Source organism: Heloderma suspectum, chromosome 13 (genome assembly GCF_057233095.1).
Source record: "Heloderma suspectum isolate Gila_16-S chromosome 13, 16-S_ref, whole genome shotgun sequence".
Taxonomy (NCBI): Eukaryota; Metazoa; Chordata; class Lepidosauria; order Squamata; family Helodermatidae; genus Heloderma; species Heloderma suspectum.
In genome coordinates, this window is record NC_139470.1 from 12,229,862 (window position 1) to 12,252,540 (window position 22,679).

General features: G+C 47.7%; 2 protein-coding genes, 1 long non-coding RNA gene and 1 other non-coding gene across 16 annotated transcripts in view; all 4 read left to right on the forward strand.

Moving 5' to 3' along the window:
* Positions 1-2,865: 2,865 nt before the first annotated feature.
* On the forward strand, positions 2,866-13,107 carry PUS1 (pseudouridine synthase 1). The gene is made up of 6 exons (XM_084820470.1): positions 2,866-3,272; positions 5,209-5,439; positions 6,736-6,873; positions 7,998-8,100; positions 8,859-9,559; positions 12,355-13,107. Exons 1-6 carry the CDS (start codon positions 3,177-3,179, stop codon positions 12,400-12,402), a joined length of 1,317 nt encoding a protein of 438 aa, XP_084676596.1. The 5' UTR covers positions 2,866-3,176; the 3' UTR covers positions 12,403-13,107.
* A 2,036-nt stretch (positions 13,108-15,143) lies between these two features.
* LOC146336059 (uncharacterized) lies at positions 15,144-19,831 on the forward strand. Its single transcript, XR_014785714.1, has 4 exons — positions 15,144-15,172; positions 15,683-15,810; positions 15,903-15,970; positions 19,049-19,831. It is a non-coding gene; the product is annotated as an uncharacterized LOC146336059 (long non-coding RNA).
* On the forward strand, positions 17,253-17,390 carry LOC146336060 (small nucleolar RNA SNORA49). Its single transcript, XR_014785840.1, has one exon. It is a non-coding gene; the product is annotated as a small nucleolar RNA SNORA49 (small nucleolar RNA).
* A 2,055-nt stretch (positions 19,832-21,886) lies between the features above and the next one.
* EP400 (E1A binding protein p400) overlaps positions 21,887-22,679 on the forward strand; it is an 87,855-nt gene continuing 87,062 nt past the window's right edge. For all 13 annotated transcript variants that reach the window (XM_084819514.1, XM_084819515.1, XM_084819517.1 and 10 more), the window contains exon 1: positions 21,887-21,970. The gene's annotated coding sequence lies outside the window, so the exon portion shown is untranslated. The remainder of the gene's footprint in view (positions 21,971-22,679) is intronic.

Genomic DNA, 22,679 nt, shown 5'->3' on the forward strand with positions numbered 1-22,679 from the left:
AGAGCATCCCCGACAGGTGGCTGTCCAGCCTCCTCTTGAATGCCTCCAGTGTGGGAGAGCCCACCACCTCCCTAGGGAATTGGTCCCACTGTCGTATTGGAATCCAATACGCAGGAATCCAAGTCAGTGTAACAATACAACCAGAATAAAATCTAGCAGCATTGCAGAGATTTAAAATTCAGATTTAAAACAGCAAAGCTAAGAGCTCTTCCTCAGTCGTACAGCGGGACGTTTCATTATTATTATTATTATTAAATTTATTAATCGCCCATCTGGCTGGTCACCCATTGAGCCAGTTTCATTGCCTTGCCATGCAGGAGACTTGGGTGCAATTCCCTGATCGGGAGGGTGTCCCCGAATAGCAGAACCCCTGGCTGTTTTGTGTGGAGACGGTCCCAGGTTCGCTCCCCGGCAGAGGTGTGTAAAACCCTTCTCTGAAACCCTGGAGAGCGGCTGCTGGTCAGTGTAGACCAGGGGTGAGTAGATCCACATCTATCAGCAGATCTCTGGATGATTTGCAGTAGATTTGCAAGGCCTTCCGACTCTCTGTTCTTTAACAATAACAGCAAGGAAGAGGTGGTCTCACCCCACCTCCCTGACCCCTCCAATCAGGCTGCTGAAATGGAGAAAGTGTAGGAGAAACCCAGCAGTAGATTTGTGTGTCAAAGGACTGCAAGCTCAATTCTAATACTAAAAAAATATGTCACAAATTCCTGGAACGAGCATGTGTTCAGAGGTGCTCTGTTCCTTAATTCTACGTGTATGGCCTTTGTCCACCCCACCTCACTATTTTCCACCTGGTGGACCTCTCGGGGTTATAATACCCCCCCGCCCAATAACAACCTAATAGATCTTGCAAACCTGAAGTTTGCCATCACTGCTGTAGGCAATACCAAACTAGATGGACCATTGGACCTTGGATTTTGGGTTTCCTGCCCCGAACAGAGCCTTCCCCAATCCCCAGATGTGGACTACAACTCCCATCATACTCATCTGGAGGCTGCATTAGGCGAAACCCCACCTCCCACAATAAATCCAGTGTCAGACCACTGCTATTATGATTATTTTTTTACTTTCTTCCAGCACAATCCTATGCATGTTTTCTCAGAAGTAAGCCCCTTGAATTCAGTGGAGCTTACTTCCAGGTTAGTGGACATACTATCCAAGGTGACTTACAACAGAAGTATGAAAACCTACAAAATTGCTAAAAACAATATAAGGAGCGCCTCCAGCAACACAGGCCGCTTAACAAGATCAGCCTCAGATGGCCTTCTCTGTGTGCCATCAGCCAGGACAGCTAGACTGGTGGGGACGAAGGAGAGAGCCTTCTCTGTGGTGGCCCCCACTCTGTGGAACTCCCTCCCTAGTGAACTCCTCCATGCCCCCTCTTTAATGAGCTTCCGCAGTGCATTAAAAACATGGTTGTTCAGGCAGGCATTTGGGATGGGTTAGGGCATTTTAGAAAATGTTTTTACTGTAGAATTTTATTGTTTTAAACTGTTTTATTATATACTTTGTACATCGGTCAGAGTGGCTGGATGACCAGCCAGATGGGTGATTAATAAATTTAATAAATAAATAAATAAATATTTAAAACAAAACATTTTTTCCAGCACAAGCCTATTCATGTCTACTCAGAAGTCCCATTGAATGCAGTGGACCTACTCCCAGGTAAATACAGACAGGATCCAAGGGGACTTGCAACAAAATTACTAAAACCTACAAAACAGCTAAAACCAATTTCCATTAAAACAAAAACACCCACATTTTTCCCAGCGCAAGCCCACGCAGTCTACTCAGGAGTCAGTCCCACTGAATTCAACAGAGCTTACGCCCAGGTAAGTGCGCACAGGCTCCGAGGGGGCTTAGAATAAAAGTATGAAAACCTACAAAACAGCTGACAAGGATTTCCGTTAAAAAAACCACCACCCAATTTTTCCCAGCCCAATCCTATGCATCAGAAATAAGTCCCACTGACTTCAATCGAGCATACTCCCAGCTAAGTGCACATAGCCTTGCAACAGAATTATTAAAACCTACAAAATAGCGAAGAGCAATTTCCATTAATAAAAAAAACCCAAAGCAAACCCCCAAACATCATCACAGCCCAGCATTGTCCACAAAAATGTGTACAATCGGGAAAAGTGCATGCATAAATGCACGTATCAGGGTAAACTGAACACAAAATCACATTGTATTAGGGGAAATCGCTTGCAAAAATGCATATATTTAGGAGCGTGTGTGCAAAACTGTGTATAATTAGGTAAGTGCATACAAAGATGCATACATTTTAGAAAATGCACACAAAATTATATACACTTTTCGGGTGGACTTAGTTTTGTTTCTGCTTTTTTTTTTTGCAACCCTGCAGAAATAGGATGGAACGAACTTTATGCAGGAGAAATGAAACGAGAGGCATCAGCCTTGAGTGATTTGTCCACTTGTATCCCTGCCTGGGTCGTGATTCGACCCCCGTTTCCCCCCCCCCCTTTTCTTCTAAACTTCCCGAACCAGATAAATGAGATGCTGTCTTTGCCCTGGTTAGCCCCTGAGCCCATGCATGGACGGTACTGACGAACTTCAGGTTTGCACGATCTTTGAATGTGTGTGTGCATTTTTTTTAAGGCTGGGGATGATGGGAGATGGAGTGCGGGGATGATGGGAGATGGAGTGCAACACGGGTGGAAGGTGCCGGGGCGGAGGCAGCTGCCCTAACTTCCCTGCGGCGTTTTGCTCGCGATGCCGAGCTCCGCCCTTCCCTCCCAAAAACTCGGCCGCAAAAACACGCGCACGCTTCGCTGGGAAGGTTGTCGCTCGACGGCTACCGTAGGGCATTCGGGCTCCCCCCCCCCGTCTTCCTCCCTTGCCCCCGCGTGGTCCGTCCGGGGCTGGAGGGAGCGGCCGCGAGCTGCCCCGCGGCTCGCAGAGGCGGCGCCCGAGCAAGTGGCCGCGGCGGCGCGGCGCGCTCTTTGCAAGCAGCCCCCGAGGCGGGGAGGGGGGGGTGTCTGCTGGAGAGGCGTTGATCCTCTTTTCGGGGGCTTTTCTTTAAAAATTATTACTATTATTATTACTATTATTAGTAGTGCTATTACTATTATCACTGTTATTAAATTATTGTTACTACTCCTGCGGAGATCTTGGCTGCTCCCAGATGATGCGTTCTTCAGAGACCGGGCATGCCTTCATCCTGGCGTGGGTTGAGGGTGCTGAGGCTGGCTGCTGAGTCCTTTGGGCGATCAACCAGCGGCTGGTGGTCGGATAAAACTGATCGCGTAGGTATCATCGTCGTTACCATCCTTTATTCCCAGAGGGAGCGCTGTTGTTCCTTTCGCGTCTTTCTAGCGGCCTCCGGCAGATGTTTAAACACCGGCAGATGTTTTGGACATCAGTTCCCATCCTCCCCGGCCAGCGGGTCGGGACGATGGGCGTTTTCGCAAACCGCCTTGCTTGGCTTCGGAACGGTGGGACAGAAATGCAATAAATACATTTTGGCTCCTTGCAGCTGGGAGTGTCGGCTTGCGGGGGGAAAAGCCTGAAGCGAGGAGGTCCGTGGTTGCGGTTCATCCATTGATTAAAATGCGTACGATTCGCCAGCTAAGTAAGTGGAAGGGCAAGACATCTGGATGGAAGTGGAAGGCCAAAACATCTGGAGGGCATCATCTTGGGGAAGGCTGTCTTAGAGGAGCCCCCCAGTTTAAAGAAACCTTAATCCAGCTTTCCCTCACACTGTTGCCCTCCAGGAGTTTTGGTCTTCAACTCTCATCGGCCCCAACCAGTATGGCTGATCAGGAATGCTGGGAATTGCAGTCCAAAACATCTGGAGGGCACCAGCTTGGAGGAAAGCTGCCTTCATTTACTTGTCTTGGTGAATTGTAGGAGTTTTAATCAATGGATGAACATTTAAGGCTGAAGTTGTGTCCATGGTTACCCTGCAGATGTCCCCTTGAATTCCACAGGGACTTGATTCTGACATCTTTCGGTGAAAGGTGGTCTGTAAATACCTCCAAATAAATAAATAGAAGCACAGATATTCTGGGAGAATTAAAACTTCACTGGTGCCAAAATGACCATAACAAGGCTCCAGATTGGTCTCTCTGGACGCTTTTAAAATGGGATATCTCTGTATGTATGTGTGTATCTCTGTATGTATATATACATATGTGTGTGTATTTGTATGTGTGTGTAATATATAAAATGTAATATTTGCCCAACTTATTGGCTACAATGAACCTAATACACTAAATGTTGGACTTGGCAGTATTACGGACACAGTCCTATCGATTGTGCCCTCGATGATCAGAAGCCCCTGAACTTGGATGCTTCTGATCATCCAGTGCAGGGAGGGAAGAGCAATGGATCTTTGCCTTCCCCGTCATCGCTCTCTGCATTTTTCGCTTGTCTGGTTTTTTTGCCCGGCTAGCAACAGCACTTCAAAAGGGGGAGGGTAGGAGGCTGGAGAGATCTCAGGATAGGTCATATCCTGGCCTCCTCACCCACCTGCCCTCCCTGCCCACTGAAACATCCCCTTTTCTCCCTCTCCAGGGCGGCTTTTACAACCTCGGAGGCCAGCCGGTGCAGCTGTTTCCACGCTGGCTATGTAGGGGTGGGAGAGGGAGGTCAGATCTCCAACTCCCCCTTCTGAGGTCGGAGGGGGGAATCCCCAGTATCCTATGGGCCCTTAGACAATATCTAGGGGATATAGGATTGCTCTCTAAATCAGTCATGTTTTTGATTGATTAATAGAACTGATTAGCTATGTTTCAGGTGTAAAAGGAAACCATGGTTTTCTGCAATGTGATCGACCCACACCCCTCCTCTCACACGGCCACAAGGAGACAGCTGGAAGCTTTTGCTTCTGCTTTTCAACAAACCGGAGTTTCCTGTGATGTCCGAACTCTAGGAACAGTGTTTTGTGACAACAAGCCAGGATTGAACCATGCTTTCAGATCCTGGCTTATTCTTAAAACCACCGCTTAGACAAATCACAGCTTACTGAGTTCGGACATCACAAGGAACTGTGGTTTGTTCCAAAGCAGAAGAGAAAGCTTCTGATGTCCTCCTGATGGCTGTATGGAGGAAGGGGAAGCACCTGAGGTTCATAGCAGGAAACTGTGATTTCCTGTTACAGTGGATCCAGCCCCCAAAGTTCTTTGCTCTGCTGAGGTCATAACCATCTACTGAATCTCTCTTTTGTATAATCTCTTTCAGTGTCTTGCAATGGCTGAGGAGCTGAGAATTGTAGCTAGCAGTCAGGCCAAGGCACTGAAGAGCAGCAAGAGTGAGGAGGAAGAGGAAGATGGAAAGCAGGAGGAGAATGGACACGCAATAAAACGGTTCAAGGCCAGCGGGGAGGATATCAAAGATGGGTTGAAGAGGTTTCCAAAGAGAAAGATCGTGCTGCTGATGGCGTATTCGGGGAAAGGCTACCATGGGATGCAAGTGAGTTGTGGGCGGGGTGGATAACACGCCCTGGTGAAATGGCCATTGCGTTGTGAAGGGGGAGGGTGTGGAGGGGCTATCTCTTCTCGTGCCTCCATACGCTCTTGTGCCTTGGCTTCCAAGCACGTTGGTTGCTAGGCATGAGATAGGCCTGAGATGAGGGTGGGGATTTTGTGTGCCAGCTGCTGTTGTTGCAAAGGCAGCAATGGCTCCCGAAAGGAGGGGGAAATCAGCAGTATTCATCAATACAGATCCTACGGGAAGGGGGACTCGGGGGTTCTCTCCCAGGTGGAAAGCTGCAGGTTCCTCCAGCAAAGGTTGTTCCTCGCTCTCTTTCTCCTCCCGCTGAGTTCCGATAGCACCAGCCCTGCCCGTGAAATCTTAGCGATCAGAGGTGGGGTGTTAGAGCGCTGGTGTAACGCAGCGGAGATTCGCAGTGCTCAGCTCAGAGACTGAGCTGTGAACTAGGAGGCCACTGGTGCGAATCTTGGCTCTGTTACGAACTCACTAGGTGGCCTTGGCCAAGATGCTCTCTCTAGCCTTAGTTTGTGTCCCCGCCCCCCACGTCCCCCCAACTGCAAGGTGGGGGGGGAAATAATACTGGCTTACCTTAAAGGGCTGTTGTAAGGATTGCAACTAGACAATGCATGCAAAGTGCTGTGCATGCTTGAAAGCACAATATTGGGCTTCCGCAGTGTGGCATCCTCCGGGGGTGGCGGACGACAACTCCCAGCACCCCGAGCCTGCCTGCTGGCTGGGGCGGATGAGCCTTGGAGATGTGACACATCTGGAGGGCGCGATGTTGGCGAAGTCTGTGCTGTGCAGATGTTGATGGTCTTTGTTGCTGATGTTTCCCTCGGGCCTCTCTTTGGCAAACCGAGCTGATTCTGAACTCTCTAGCCTACTATTGTGGTGGGAAAGACCCTCCCTCTTGGATCTTACTCAAGATCCCTTAACACAGAGTAGTTAACCCTTTTGCCTTATTCAAAACCAGCTTAGGTCCTCACGCTCAGTCAGTGGAGGCTGGTGGCTCCAATGCCAGTGGGGCGTTGCATCTGTTCCGGGTTTCAGTCTGAATTCTAAAGGCGCACACCTTGGATAGCTCCTTTAGGATTCCGACTGGTTCTGACCAAAACCCGGAGCAGATCCACTGACATTGGCGCCACCAGCCTCCACTGCGCTCAGGGTGGCTTCGTGATCCACAGCTCTGTCTCTTAGCCACTGTGCTGCTTCCCAGCTCTGATGAGCGAGTCGTATTCACCTTAAAAAAGAGAGATCTTCCTTCCTTCCTTCCAGCGCAATGTGGGGAACGCTCAGTTCAAGACGATTGAGGACGACCTGGTGTCGGCCCTCATTCGATCCGGGTGCATCCCGGAGAACCACGGCGAAGACATGAGGAAAATGTCTTTTCAGAGGTGCGCCAGGACGGACAAGGTGAGAATGTTGTTTTAGGGGTGCGGAGGCTGTAGACACAACTACTGCATCTGTAGACCAGTTAACTTCAGTGCAATGCAACTAACATGGTAATACAATACAGCGGTAGATGGGGCAATACAGCGGTAGATGGGGCAATACAGCGGTAGATGGGGCAATACAGCTGACTGTTTGCTAAGTAGTAATTTATTCTGGTTTGCAGACAACCGTGTGGGATAGCTGGCCACCTGTAGCTCCCTTGCAGGGGTAGGAGAATTTTCCCAACTCTTGTGCATCCCTGGATTTCTGATAGAATCATAGGGTCGGAGGGGGCTTTGCAGACCATCTAGTCCAGGGATGGGTAACGTGGGCTGCTGCCATCCCACACTGCATTTGGTGGCGGCAAATATATACATTTCGTTAGGGGAAAAATAGTGTCCGTACTACTACAGAGTGCCAAAGGGGTCAAATTTCACTTGTTTGCAAGCTAAATTGGACCCTTTTAGCACTCTGTAGCAGCTATGGAATGCCAAAAGGGTCAAATTTAGCTTGTAAGTAGGCTAAATTGGATGCTTCTGGCCCTCTAGCAGCTATGGATGCCATTTCCTCCCTTTAAAAAAAACAATTTTGAATATTTTCTGGGGCTTGCCAGGGGGACTGTGGCCCATGGGGGGGACGGGACATGAAAACAGCCCTCAGACCTCCTGAATTTGCTCACCCTTGATCTAGTTCCATCCATTCCATGATATAGGATATCCTGAGTTATAACATCCCCCAGCAGATGGCTTTGCTTGTAGACCACGACAAGAAAGAACTGGTTCCAAACTGCTTTCAGCATGGTGAATTGTCAGGGATTATGGGAATTGTAGTCCAAAACATCTGGAGGGCACCAGGTTGCCTACCCCTGTGCTACTCTAACCTTTGGGTGTGAGACCTGTGGGTCCCAGGGTACAGTTCAGCTTAGGGACCCTCCCATATCCTTCGACTTGGCCCCTGTTACATTTACCACAGCTTATAGCAACTGCCAGAATCCCCGATTATAACCCCAAGGTACTGTTTAAGTTCCTTCCATTTCTGATTCAGAATTTCCCATGGATATTTTTTTTTTTCTGTTCATTTACTGACCACCTGTTGATAAACCACAGGGTGTTTCCGCAGCTGGACAGATCGTCTCTCTGAAGGTCTGGCTGATAGACGATATCATGCGAAAGATTAATGACCATCTTCCTCCTCATATAAGAATTCTAGGTAAGGGTGCAAATAACAGGGGTCTTCGGCGCGGATCTTGATCGGATAGGAGCGGGGAGTCACGCTGGGCACTGGCAGGTGTGGGGTGTTTCGAGGGAAGCACTGTGTTATCTGAAGACCCTTCCCATTCCCCTCGAGAGGAGCAGAGGCAGGGTCTTTGGCAAGCACGCAATTTGGCTGTCTCCAAACAGCGTGGAGGTTTGGGGACGAGTTAGCGTTTTGTACATGGCTCTTCCCACCCGGATGGGAGGGGTGATCTCACCCGGATGGGAGGGGCTAGCCCAAGCAGCTATCCCTTTGGCCATGATGGCTGGAAACGATGGGAGTTGCAGTCCAACATTACCGTAGTAAATTCTTCGGCTATTGCGGGGTATAGAAATGTAATATATAAATAAATAGATGAAAATAGATCTTATTTGGGAAGGCTGGTGTACTGGGTCATGCTGACTTTAAAAAAGGGATGGAGTCCTAAAATCTTGTTGACTGAATGTTTGTGCTTGTTTTGGGCTGGATCAGGATCTGCCTTCCATGAGAGGAAGGGGCCTGCTCCTTCTCCCTGATTTTTGAGGCTCCCTGCTCCCCGCCTCCTCCATCACTCACCCCATTCATCAGGGTCTCCTGACTCTCCATGTAGAGAGGGCTGGAGTTGCTGTTGTAGAAGGAGGGGCAGGGAAGCCTGCTTCTGCCAGTGCGGTTTATCCAGCTTAAATCTGGATCTGACCTGTAATGGTTTTTTTTTCCTCCCCTTCCAAATTTAGGGCTCAAAAGAGTCACCGGAGGGTTCAACTCCAAGAACAAATGCGACGCCCGGACCTACTCGTACATGCTGCCGACGTTTGCCTTTGCGCACAAGGTCCGTGATCTGCAGGACGGTGCCTACCGCCTGAGCGCAGAGACTCTGGAGTCTGTCAACGGCCTCCTGGCTTGCTACAAGGGCACCCACAATTTCCACAATTTCACCTCTCAGAAGGGGCCCAAAGACCCCAGCGCCAAGCGCTACATCATGGAGATGTACTGCGAGGCGCCCTTCATGCGGGAAGGCCTGGAGTTTGCCGTCCTCAAGGTGAAAGGCCAGAGTTTCATGATGCACCAGATCCGGAAGATGATTGGCCTGCTGATCGCCATCACGAAGGGTTACGCCTCGGAGTCCATCCTGGAGCGGAGCTGGGGGGACGAGAAGGTGGACGTCCCCAAGGCTCCTGGGCTGGGCCTGGTTCTGGAGCGGGTCCACTTTGAAAAGTACAACAAACGTTTCGGCAATGATGGGCTCCACGAGGCGCTGGAGTGGGAGGAGGAAGAAGAAAATGTCGCGGCCTTCAAGGAGCAGTACATCTACCCTACGATTATTCGCACGGAGAAAGAGGAGAGGTCCATGGTGACCTGGCTGGAAACACTCTCCAACCATGACTTCAACTCCACCGCATCCAGGTTGCAGGTGGATAGCAACAGGGATTCGAAGGTAATGGGGTTGAAAACTGGACCTGCTATAATGGCTGACGGTTTTCGTCCGTGGGTCGTATTTCTCCAGGGCTTTGCCCTGCTTTCCTGCTCTTAATCCCTTCTGTGCTTCACATTCCCGACTTTGGGTTTCTTGTTCTTAAAACAGCCCACCTATTCTCCTTGGAGGCTTACTAAGCTTGGAAAAACAATCAAGAAGCTTGTGGCACCTTCAGGATCGACAGTTTTATTATGGCCGAAGGTTCCGGCCTTTCCCAATCTGGCACCCTCCAGATGTGCTGGACTGCAACTCCCATAATTCCCGGTCAGCATGGCTGGGAATTATGGGAGTCGCAGACCTACACATCTGGAGGGTGCCTGCTTGGGCAAGGCTGAATTTTCATGAACTAGAGCCCACTTCATCAGATGCAGGGACTGTTACCTTCAGTTGGACAGAAAGAACATCACAAGAGCCCTGCTGCATCAGCTCAAGGTCCTAGTCCAGCAGTGTGTTTACACAGTGGCCAACCAGCTGCCCATGGGAAACCCACAAGCAGGGCATGAGTGCAACAGCACCCTTCTGCCCATGTTCCCCAGCAACTGCAGTACATAGGCATACTGCCTCTCATACTGGAGGTAGCACATAGCCATCAAGACTAGTAGCCGTTGATAGCCTGATCCTCCAGGAATTTGTCCAACCCCCTTTTAAATCCATCCAAACTGGTGGCCATCACTGCATCCTGGGGTAGTGAGTTCCACAGTTCAACTATGTGCTGTGTGAAGGAGTCCTTCCTTTTATCTGTCCTGAATCTCCCACCAATCAGCTTCGTGGGAAGACCCCATTGGGTTCTAGTATTATGAGAGAGGGATGACCAGAGTGTATATATGCACATATATACGGCAGGGCCGGGGGGAGGGAGAGAGAGAGAATGTTAACAGTGGGGTCAAATGGCAATGAAATGCAAAAGATAAAAATCAAAATCAATTTCTGATCATTCAGTTAAAACTCAAATGTTTAGCCCAGTGAGCGCAGCGAGCACTCAGAATAGCTGTTTATCACCCTGTACTGCTGTGCTGAACAATGACGGTGTTTCCTTTTTTGCATGAATCAACTTAGGTTTCTCGACTTGGCTGACAACCTACCCTTTTGCAAGGTTACTTTTTCTTGATCAGGGCCAGGCCCTGAGCTGGTACCTGGAGGCAGATGCTGGTAAATGCAGCCTTTGAAAATGGTCCAGGAACTTCAGCTGGTCCCAAACAGGGCAGCACGATTATTAACAGGGACTGGCCAATGTGATCATATTATGCCAGTACTTTTCCAGCTGCACTGGCTGCCGGTCCATTTCCGGGCCTGATTCAAAGTGCTGGTATTACCATTCAGAGCCCTAAACGGCTTAGGGCCAGGTTAACTGAAGGATCGTCTTCTACCATATATATACCTGCCCAGATCCTAAGATTGTTTTTAGTGGTTCTTCTCCGGGAGCCCCCACCAAAGGAAGTGAGGTGGGGTGGCTACTTAGAAGCGAGGTGGGTGGCTACTAAGAAGAGGGTCTTTTCTGCTGTGGCACCCCGAATGAGGAATGAGCTTCCCAGAGAGGCTCGCCTGGCACCTATGTTGTGCTCTTCTTGGCACCAGGTGAAGACCTTCGTATTTTCCCAGCCATTTTAGTCTCTCCATTTCTGCTTTTTAAAACTGTTACTGTATTTTCAATCTTTGCAGTGCTGCTAGCTTTTATTTTGGTTTGTATTTTTTAAAGCCAAAGTGGTAGTTTGAAACATTTATATTGTATTTTATCGTGTTGTCGTTTACAGGTTTTAATGGTTGTGAACCGCCCAGATTACTACGGCTATTTGGGGCGGTATGGAAATGTAATAAATAAATATATAGATGCTCCTTGGGTTACAGTGTGCATTTTGGCATAGCCCCTCCCATACAGATGGGAGGAGCTTTCTCCATGCTGTGCCCTTCCCAGTCAAAATTGAACCTTGCTTACTGGCAGGAAGCAAACAGAGCTATGGTCCAGGATGGTCTACACTGCAGCAATGCTGGTAAAGCAGCCTTCTCCAACCTGGGGCACTCCAGATGTTTTGGACCACAACTCCCAGCATTCCTCACCACTGGCTGAGCTGTCTGGGGCTGATGGGAGTTGAAGTCCCAAACATCTGGAGGGCACCAAGGTGGAGAGGTTCTAGTGAACTGCCATCATCTGGGGGAGGGTTGCCACTCAGCTTGAACACAGTCATATTATTAATTAATTAATTACATTCCTATACTGCCCGATAGCCGAAACTCTCTGGGCGGTTTACAACAATTAATGCTTTGCTTGTAGAAGATCCCAGGTCCAGTCCCTGGTAAACTTCCAATTTATTTATTTACAATAGTTCTTGGCTGCCATTCAGGGCAGAAGCCCTCCCAAGGCGGCTTACAGCAATAAAATACATAAAAACAGTTAAAATATTAAAAGTGATAAAAACATAAAAACAACAATAAACGCCAACAATAAAACCAGCAACAATGTTAGCAGCAGTAACAGCAACAATAACAGTCATATCAAGAGAAGGCCAAGGTAAAATAATACGTTTTCAAGGTCTTCCTAAAAGTCTGCAATGATGAAGCATGGCGGACCTCTGATGGCTGCTTGTTCCAAAGGTGTGGGGCCACTGCAGAGAAGGCCCTCTGCAGTTAGAGCCACGGTTTGTGGGAAGGGGAAAAACAGTACTGGTCTCATTGGGGCCACCAACCTTGACTGTGAATTGTCGAGATTGCCTTGTCTTGAAACGCAGCTGATGGCCGCGATGGTGCTGCTCCTTTTCTAGAACGACAACGCCGAAGGCAGTGATGGGTGTGGTGCCGACTCGGACTGAGCTGAAATCATTCTGGATTTTGATGGCATGGGCCTTGGCCCACACCGATCCAAGCAATCTCTGTCCGGTAAACCCAGACCTCCTCTCAAGCAGTGGCGTTCATCTGCTCGTATGGCGGTGATGGATGACCAGGCTGGACTGTGGGAGGAGGAAAAGCGAAGATGACCCTTGAAACGGGCTGCTACAGCGGATGGAGTTTTGTCGGCTAGAGCTAATCGTGCTTTAATTATAATCGTGCTTTAATAATCGTGATAAAAGACTATTCTTTTTTTTTTTTAAAGTCAGCTGAATGATGTTATTTTGCTGCCTTAAATACATGAGAGAAAACAATAATCAGACTCTTAAGGACAAGGGCAAGGGATTAATAATGATCTTTATTTCCTTTTTTATTTTTGCTGAAAGCTAAAGTTTCTTGCTCTTTTTTTAGGCTTTCTGTGGTTGTACTTCCTTCAGCTTGGCCAAGGAAGAAGAGACCCCTCCTTTGATTTCTGTGTCTGTTTTGTCTCTGGTCTTCCAGAGGCGAAATAATGTGGTGGTTGATATGAATTCTGACTGTAGACTATCTGACTTCCTACCCCACACCCGTTTTTAATGAATTGATTGGCTGCTAATGGACTTTTTTAAAAGAATATCTCTGCTCTTTTTAAGAAAAAATAAATAAATAAAAAGACTCTTCTACATCATACATCATGATGTAGAAGAATAAAAAATAATCTCTCTCTCTCTCTCTCTCTCTCTCCCCCCCCCCCATTATATTGAATAAAAGAGCTTGTGTCTGCATGATGTAACTTGGGAAAGGCAAAAGGTAGCTGTGTTGGCCATAAGAAAAAATCTATATTATTGTGATACCTTTTACTAGGCCAACTCAAAAGGTCGCAAAAAATGTGCACGCTTCTGAGATCTGTAGATCTCTTAGGAACATAGGAAGCTTCCATTGGTCCATGTAGCCCAGTATTGTCGACGCTGACTCTCAGCGGCTCTCCAGGGTTTCAGGCAGGAATTTTTCCAGCCCTACCTGGAGATGTCGGGGATCGAACCTGGGGCTTTCTGCCTGCTCTACCACTGAGCCATAGCCCTCGCAATTGGTCAAGATGTTGTGTGTGTGGCAGGTGGGGTGATGCTGTAGCAACAGAATGCTGAGTGTCCATTGGCAGGAAAAAACAAAATGGAAAAGTAGTGGTGGTGGTGATGAGGTGTGTGGAACGGTGTATTCTGGAAGAGGGTGTGGCCGGCTGGGACTCCGCGCTGCAACATTTTGTGGCGGATCCCACTTGTATACAATATCCAGTTTCCAGCGTCCATTTGTGTTCCAGAATGACCAGGGAACGAAGGCCGAGACAGAGCTGTGCCAAGAAGACTGGCCTTGCCTCTTGATTGCTGAGTTGCTCAGTCACCATGGGGTGGGGTTATGCTGGGTGGCTCATCTGAAAGATCCATCCCATCAAAACACATATTTGGCTCCTGAAAAGCCCCCCCCCTCCCAAAAACATGCAGATGTATTGATAGTGATTTTTAAAAAATTAAATGTGTCTTCCGACACAAAATAAGACCTGAGTTAGGAGCATGAGCTGCTGCCTTTGCTATCGTTGGCTTTTGGGGTATAGGGGGCATACAGTTGTTCCCTGGCAGCTATGTTAAAACCTTGGATCTCCCCATTGATTTCATGGAGAAATAGGCTGTAGAGGATAGTGGCCGCAGCATCAGCAGGAGTGGGTGGTAGCTTTACTGGAAAAACTGCCTGTGCATTAGAGGCAGTGTGGAGTAGTGGGTAGAGCACCCTTTCCCAACTTGGTGTCCTCCAGGTGTTTTGGACTACAGTGCCTACCAGCCCCATCTTGTATATCCAGTGAGGGATGTTGGGAGTTGATGTCCCAAACGTGTGGAGGGCACCTGGTTGGGAAAGCTGGGGTAGAGTGTTGGGCTCAGATCAGGGAGACCCAAGAGCTAATCCTGACTTGTCCAAAAAGTTCACTGGGTGGCCTTGTGCCAATCATTATTTCTCAGGGCTGACCTTCCTCACAGGGCTGTTGTGAGGATAAAATGGGTGCTAGGAGAGAGCCATCCATGTTGGCCTGAGTTCCATGAAAGGGAACTTCCATACAGAAATTTTATATTATTATTATTATTATTATTATTGACATAAGCCTGTACAAAGTCTCCAAAGCACCCTCTCAAAAACTATAACTCCCATGATTCCTTGGGTGAGTGAAAGGGCTGAGTTAAAACAATTTTAAAATGGCAGGTAAATATATGTGTTAATAGGATTTATCATTAAATATATGTGTTAATATTAGGATTTATCATTGCCACATTTATTATTTTAATGGCGTTTTTGAAAACAGCACAATTTACAAATGGGGGGGGGGACACAATTCGTGACGTAAATGACGTCTAATATGACGGCCATATTTTCCCAGTAATCCGTTGTAGCCGTTGGAGGAGGCGAAAACTTAGCGCCTGTACGCCGTAACTATTTTGTCCCCGCTGCGTTCCTATAGCACGCGCATGAGCGCCCCGCCTTCTCTCATGTTTCACTGCTGAGCTAGTGATAGGTGGGTTCCCCCATCCGTCACTTCCGTTATCCAACACCGCGGGAGTTCTCTGTGGGCATCTACCAATGGAATCGAAACTTCTCTACCCCCGATAAGAGCGCGCAATGGGGAGGGTGGGTCTAGAATATAGACCCGTGGGGACACCCCTACGTCCCCTTATAAGTGGTGTCGCCCGCTGTAGATATTCTCAGGGTCGGGAATGCTGCAGAATAGACCAAGTGAGACTTTCGGAGGGGTGGTTTTGTTCAGTACGGAATTTTGCGTGGGTGGAGGCAAATAGACGGTGGGGTCTTTAAAGAGTCTTTACTGGCTTTTTTTTTCTGTTAGCATGGCCATCTTTTCTGTTTCCCTGACAGCAAAAAAAAGGCCTCCAGCGGTTGCATGGCAGGCAGAAGTTCCATTGGTAGAGCTTTCCTTAGCCTTGCATTCTCTGTCTAGAGGGCTGCAGTGTAGAAGAAAAGCAAATATGCAATCTGTGGACGGTGCAGTTGCAAACCCGCTTATTAAGGGGACAGGTATACCTGTTGGATTTTCTGTGGGCCGTGTGTGTGTGTGTGTGTGTGTGTGTGTGTGTTTTTAAGGGCCAGGAGCCTGACCAGAGGGGTAATAATTACAGCAATCCTCAGTATAGGCTTTATTTGTGCTACCTCTAAGGTTGCCATCCCCCTCCCCCCACATGCAATGGCTTTGACAGGTAGAAAACCAACAGGTGCATTTGCTCTTTAAAGAACTTGCAGGTCTGTAACTACAGCACCTGCCACAGCTCACATATTGGCCTTGGAGGTTTTTCTGTGATGTCCAAAACATGGTACTGGTAGACATCTGACTGTGGTATGCTGGATTTTGCTGCAAGCAGGTAAGTTGGACATGATGACTATCACTGCTACTTTTTAAAATCAAGTCTGCTTTTTGATATGGTGGCTGACAAGACCTCTTTCTGCTTTTCAGAGCTGGTGACGTATATCTGTTTGGCCGATAAGAATACATGAAGGGAATAGTCTTATTCGCCTTTGACAGTATGTATTGTAGAAGCGATTTTCTTTCCTTTGATGCAGACTTAACTTCCAAAATTCACTGCCACAAAATGTTATTGATGGCCACAGGCTTAGGTAGTAGATTTAGGCAAACTTATTTTTTTTTTATTTTTTTTATTGCATTTATACCCCGCTTTTTTTCCTCTTGCAAGGAACCCAAGGCGGCTTACATCATCTACCTCCTCTCCGTTTTATCCTCACAACATCAACCCTGTGAGGTGGGTTGGGCTGAGAGTCTGTGACTGGCCCAAAGTCACCCAGTGAGCTTCCATGGCCGAGTGGGGACTAGAACCCGGATCTCCCAGCTCCTAGTCCAACACTCTTGCCACTACACCACACTGGCTCTTAGGATGCGGTCCTATGCATGTTTAGACAGAAAAAAACCTCCTAAAATTCCACTATTTTGCAGAATGCTGGGAGTTGTAGGCCTCTTTTCTGTCTAAATATGCTTAGGATTGCGCCCTTGATGTAGGATAGGTGTATTGCTGTGTAAATGGAACCTCCAGGTTCAGATGCAGTATGCCTTGGTGTCCATTCATGCACAAGGCTTGGGCATACCCGGCTGAGAAGGAGGTGGATTAATAGCTACTGCAGCTTTGTGGAATGTTCTTTCTCCAGCAGTGTTCCAGTCTGGAGCTTTAGCCTTGACCCATTTGGGAAAAGATTAAAGACTTTGCATCTTGGGGTAGGCTTTTGTGCCTGGTGTTGACATGATGTAGTTAGGTGGCTCTTCCTCCGGGGGGGGGGGAGGGGGGAGGGAGCTACTTTCAGTTTATTGTGTTAATGGTACCCATTTTGAGCTTCCGCAGTAGAGGGTTACATAAACAATAGGTTTTTCTAAATATTGTTTGTACTTCGGTAAGCTTCCAGCTTCCCCTAAGGCTGCTGATACCTCCCTCTTGTGTGTGGATGGTGTTGTTTCGGTTTCATAAGAATCCACACTTGGATCCATCATGGATACCTCCATCTTGTGCGTGCGCGCTCTACTGTTTCGGCCGCATAAGGAACAGCATGCACAGCCTGAGCGCTGGAAATGAAAGGAAGGGTAATGCGTGCAGATTACTTTTGGGGGTGACAAGTCAGGAAAGGAAACCTATGGAAATCTCATTCATGCATATATGATGATAGTCCTAACATCTTTATTCCTTGGAGCCCCACAGTCTGGCATTAGAAGCCAACAGCATTGGATTTTTACTTGCTTTTAATAGCAATGTGATCTCTGGGCAGCGACGTAATTAGTCCTAAGCATCCGTTCTTGCACTGCTTTCCTCAGCCTTACTCCAGGGGCTCTATAACCAGTTAAGTGCCCTGGCATTGCCTGAGGATATATTGAAATCATGCTCAACTCCCTCCCCTATAGGACTCTTGGCTTCCTTCGGGGCCTACAATTTGAGCAAACATTCATCTTGGTAATACCAAATGTGGCCTTTCTTTGCTTACATGAGAGTCTAAAATCAGTGTTTTTCCATTCCAGTAGCTCAGCAGTTCTTGGTTTATTTAATAAGGGTACTCCTTAAATCAGTATGAATAAATGGCAATGTTGGATGGGCCTCAGGTGTCTGAGCAGCAGTGGCAGTTGGATCTGTCTGTCTTCAAGAGTGCTGCAGGTGAAAATGTGCTTTTTAATTTAATACACCTATTTTCAGGTCAATTGGCAGGGTCTTATACAACACTTAATTTAAAAGTGAAGATTCTTGCTTATGTTGGTGATGATACATTAACTAGAACTAGCAATGTAAACTCCTACAAATGGGATTTAGCTACCCATGACTTTCCAAGATTATGCACTGAAATCTTGTGGGCGTCTCTGGATCTCGGCAGTCTTGCAAATTCCAGCTGTTGGCTGCTGTGATTTGAATGTCAGGAATGGACTCTGTTTGAATTCTCTGCAATGCCATTGCTGATGTTGTGTTGGTGCTTTTGTACAGAAATAAAAATAATAATGTGCCCCTGAACGTTCTAGGGCTGCACAAAGACATTAAAAACCAAAGCTTGTACTTGCTTACAGGCTTACAAACTACTAGACATGTGTCAGGGTTCCCCTTATGATCTGAACCCCCTGAGCAGCTCTTTAAAGATCTCTTGGCTCCTTAAGAGTCCCACCTTCCTTTGTTTAAACTTCCCCTTCCCTGTGGGGTTTTGGCTGTAGATGTGGGGTGATTGGCACTCTAGACACCTGGGGTTTAACCACAACAGTTTATTCGTGAATTAAAGCAAGCAAATCACAACTAAATGTATTTTCTCAATAGAGCTGAGTGAAACAAAAGGTCTTAAGAGAAAATAAAGGTTGCAAAAACGCAAGTTCCTCTACCCTAGCTGCACTTAGTCTTCTCCAGGGTGCTTCTTCCTGCTCTCTTCTCCTGCTCTGGTCTCCCTCTGGCTGATCTTACTGGCTCTCTCTCCCTTTTTATCCCCTCCTTCCCCATAATCTCAAGTACCATTTCAGACCTGAAGAAATGAAACCTAACTCAGGAAAATGAAACTTAACTGGGGAAATAAAACTACTCTTCTCAAGGAGACCCCCTCCCTACAAAAAAACCCAGGCCTCTAGGCCTGACCTTTTTACTATGCCTCTGTAGGCCTCAAACCTTCACAACATGATACAAAAGTGAAAAGATATGGGAAGAGAACAGGATGACAAGCAAACTGAGGAGCTAATTAAGGGGAGGGCAACTTTGGTGGGTTAGGGAGCAGCATTGCCCCTACCTTAGAACCCGCCACAGGCTGGTCTTCTCCCCTGCTGCCTCCGTTTGCCAGAAGTGGCTGGATTCCCAACAATTCTGCTGGGAAACAAGGCGTGCACTCAAACAACAACTCATGGGTGCACCAGATGTGGCCTGCATGTTGCCCACGCCTGCACTAATTCTTCATAAAGTTACAGAATATCTTTTGGGATTTTTCCACAGGCAGTGGTCACTGGCTGAAGCTTGGGAAGGACAATGAGGAAAAAAGTCCACTCGCAGGCCTTGATGTAGTGGTGTCATTCTCTGATCGTGTATATAATCCCAGTTTTGATTTGTTAACTGTATAGCTGAAACTTTTGTTTCATATTTTCTTTAGGCACTTTGACTGCAGCTGTGCTCTTCATGCTGGCTAGCAATGTCTGCTCATTGGGGCCGAAATGGTTTCTTCGAGGTCATAACAACGGCATCTATCCCTGAAACAGATCCCAGATATATTATCATTAAGGATGCGATCCTATGTATGTTTAGACAGCAAAAAGTCCTACAGCTCCCAGCATTTCCTAGCCAGCCATGCTGCCTAGGGCATGCTGGGAATTGTAGGACTTCTTTGCTATCTAAACATACATAGGATTGCGCCCTCAGTATTCTTGGAGGGTTTGAGAGAACGACAAGAAGGTGTGTATGAAGGTTCTTAGTTTTCGGGACTGAAATGACCCAGGACTTTGAATTAACATGGTTTCAATCCTGAAATATATTTGGAAGCAATTGCTTAGAATAATCATGAAATGCCTTAAACATTGTGTTTAGCTAACAGTTCGATATGAAGATTGTAACCCTTTGCTTGCTTGGTGTGGGAATAGCCCTACTGAGCTTGATGGAATTGACGTCCTAGTCAACAGGATTATATTTAAATAACTATAAGGATGATAAAGCACAATTTTAAATTGTTCAGACTTTGTAAAAAGTTTGGTAGCCTGCGAAGGTGATTTTTATGTTGAACTTGATGTAATAAAGTAGATTATATATTTGAAGTAGATTATATATTTGGGGGAGCTGGGAGTGGTGACGGCTGACAGGAAGCTCTGGCGTGGGCTGGTCCATGAAGTCACGAAGAGTCGGAAGCAACTGAACGAATAAACAAAGATTATATATTTAATTATATTGTTGTGTCTGGACTTGTTTGAAACCTTTACTTGCATCTCTGTTTTGTTAAGTTGTACTTTGAGGTTGCAGAGCTGGTGTAACATATTGGCTAATGGTTCACTCCTATGCATGAGTTCTAAGAAGTAAATCTTAATGGATTCAGAGGAGTTTCCTCCAAAGTAAGTGGGTGTAGGATGGTAGCTAAGAGTCTGAGCTTCAAATTGGGAAGTCCCCTGTTTGGAATCTCGCCTCTGCCATGAACTCAGTAGCTGTAGCCCCCCTCCCGGTGCTCAAGAGTGCAGTCATATGCACACTTTTTACTGTTGTGCAAGCCTCGCTGAACTCATGCCAGTGTAGCATGGATAGAATCAGACTGTAAGCATGTAGAAAATGGCAGTTAAAATGTGTGTAGTTACTTGCTCAAAGAAGTGGGACTCCTAGTGTAGGGGCCATACATAGCTCAGTGGCAGAGCACCTGCTTTGCATGCACTAGGTCTCAGGTTTGATTCCCGGCGTCTCCAGGTAGGGCTAGGCAAGAATCCTGCCTAAAACCTGGAGAGCTGCTGCCAGTCAGTGACGACAATACTGGGCTAAATGGACCAATGGTCTGAGTAAGTATAAGGCAGCTTCCTATGTTCCCAGCCTATTCAAGACCACAAATGCAGCTGTCCATAATACTTCCTCAGTGCAGTTAACAACCTTTTGTTCTATCAGAATGTCACATACGGACACAAGAAGGCATGCTCTTGTTTCAGGGATTTGTACAATTGGCAGATCTGGCAATGAGAGGAAACCATAACTTATGGGGGGGGGGGCGGGGGAAGGGGGCAAACTAGAAATGGTTTTTGTGAAAAAGTCTGGAGTCAGTTTCAAGATTTTTGAAGGAGTTCAGAAGTGGAGGAGGCAGAGTCTTGAGTAATGTGACTTCCTCAATAGTTCTTATACTCAAAATTAATTTTAGTCATATTATACTTTTAGATCATTTTTTAAAAAAAATTCGTACCTGTAAAAAAGGCTGTGAGAGCTGGACTATAAGGAAGGCTGAGTGCCGAAGAATTGATGCTTTCGAACCGTGGTGCTGGAGAAGACTCTTACGAGTCCCCTGGACTGCAAGGAGGTCAGACCAGTCAAACCTAAAGGAAATCAAGCCTGACTGCTTGTTGGAAGGACAGATGCTGAAGCTCAAATATTTTGGCCACCTAATGCGAAGAGAAAACTCTCTGGAAAAGACCCTGATGCTGGGAAAGACTGAAGGCAAAAGGAGAAGGGGACGGCAGAGGATGAGATGGCTAGATAGCATCACCGATGCAATGAATATGAACTTGAGCACGCTCCGGGAGAGAGCGCAGGACAGGAAGGCCTGGCATGCTGTGGTCCATGGGGTCACGAAGAGTCGGACACGACTGAACGACTGAACAACAACAACAAAACCTGTTAAAAAGAGCACATCTTGTACAAGAGATGGGGAAGGGTCATTTATATTCGCAGCACTTCCATACTGCTCTTCAGCCCAGGGCAGTTCACACAACAAAGCCCAGCCAACGACAAAACCAGTACAGCAAAACACATCCAAATGACCCAGGTCAGTGTTACAACAGCATCAGAAGCTGTTAAAGCTGTTTTAATAGCTTCAAGAACTACACTATTCATATGTTGATACCAATCTGCGTGCAAAAGTGTTTCGTTTCATGCTGACTGCGGTGCGTGCAATGCACCATTTCTCAACCAAGTCAAGAGCAAGAAAAGACAGAATCGGGCCCCTCCTCCTTTTCCTTCTGCGGCGCACGCGCAGTGTGCGGCCCGCCGGACAGCCGGCTTCCCGTCCGTGCCCGGCGAGGCCTCTTCCCGCATGCGCATTACGCGAAAAAGAAGCCCGTGGTGGGAGGGGCGGAAGAGAGCGCGTCGACGGGCAAGACGTCGAGCCGTCCAGCGGGTTGTCCCTCGCCGGCGCCCGTACAGGCGGCGGATGCTGCTGTTTTTGTTTCCTTCCCAGGCCCCGCCCTCGCCGCGGCCAGTTTCCCGTCAGGAGCGAATGGCTGAAGCTGGGCCCGGCTCGGAGGGGAGGAGTGAGGCGCCTTCGCTGAGCGCCGCGGACTGACTCTGACGCTCTTTCGCACGCGCCCCGGCTTCTCAAAGCTGAAGCGGGGGGAGAAAGGTACCGTCGGCCGGCCCCGGGGGGGTGGGGGCGAGGCTCGTAGGCCGCTCCGGGCCCGCCTGAGGGAGCGAACCAGGCCTGGAAACGCGCCCCCCCCCCCCGCTCCCTCTCGCGCGCCGCAGTTGAGGGGAGAAAGTTAACGGGGGCCGGGAGGGGCCAAGAAAGGCCGGCGCCGTTGCGGGAAAAGCAAACGCCGCCCCGACGTTCTATGCCAGGAGCTTTTCCTCCCGTTCTGCTGGGCATTGCTGCGGAAGGGAGGGAGGCCTGCCGGGGAAGCTGCTGTGATTGCCATGATTATTATTATTAATAATAATAATCATGGCAATAATAATAATTATAATAATAATAATAATAATTAACAATATTAATAATAATATTGTTGCGCTCATGCCCTGCTTGTGGGTTCCCGAGTCGACAGCTGGTTGGCCACTGTGTGGACAGAATGCTGGACTAGATGGGCCCTTGGCCTGATCCGACATCAACTAGGGACAATAAAACAGACTCCTCTGGGGCTCTTCTATGCCCTTATTAATTTTATTATTGTTCAAGGGTTAAGTGTAGCACACATCTAAACTAACTGTTTTAGGGCGCAATCCTATCCCTGTGTAGACGGAAGAACAGTCCTACAACTCCCAGCATTTCCCAGCTAGCCATGCTAGCTGGGAAATGCTGGGAGTTGTAGGACTGTTCTTCCGTCTAAACAGGCATA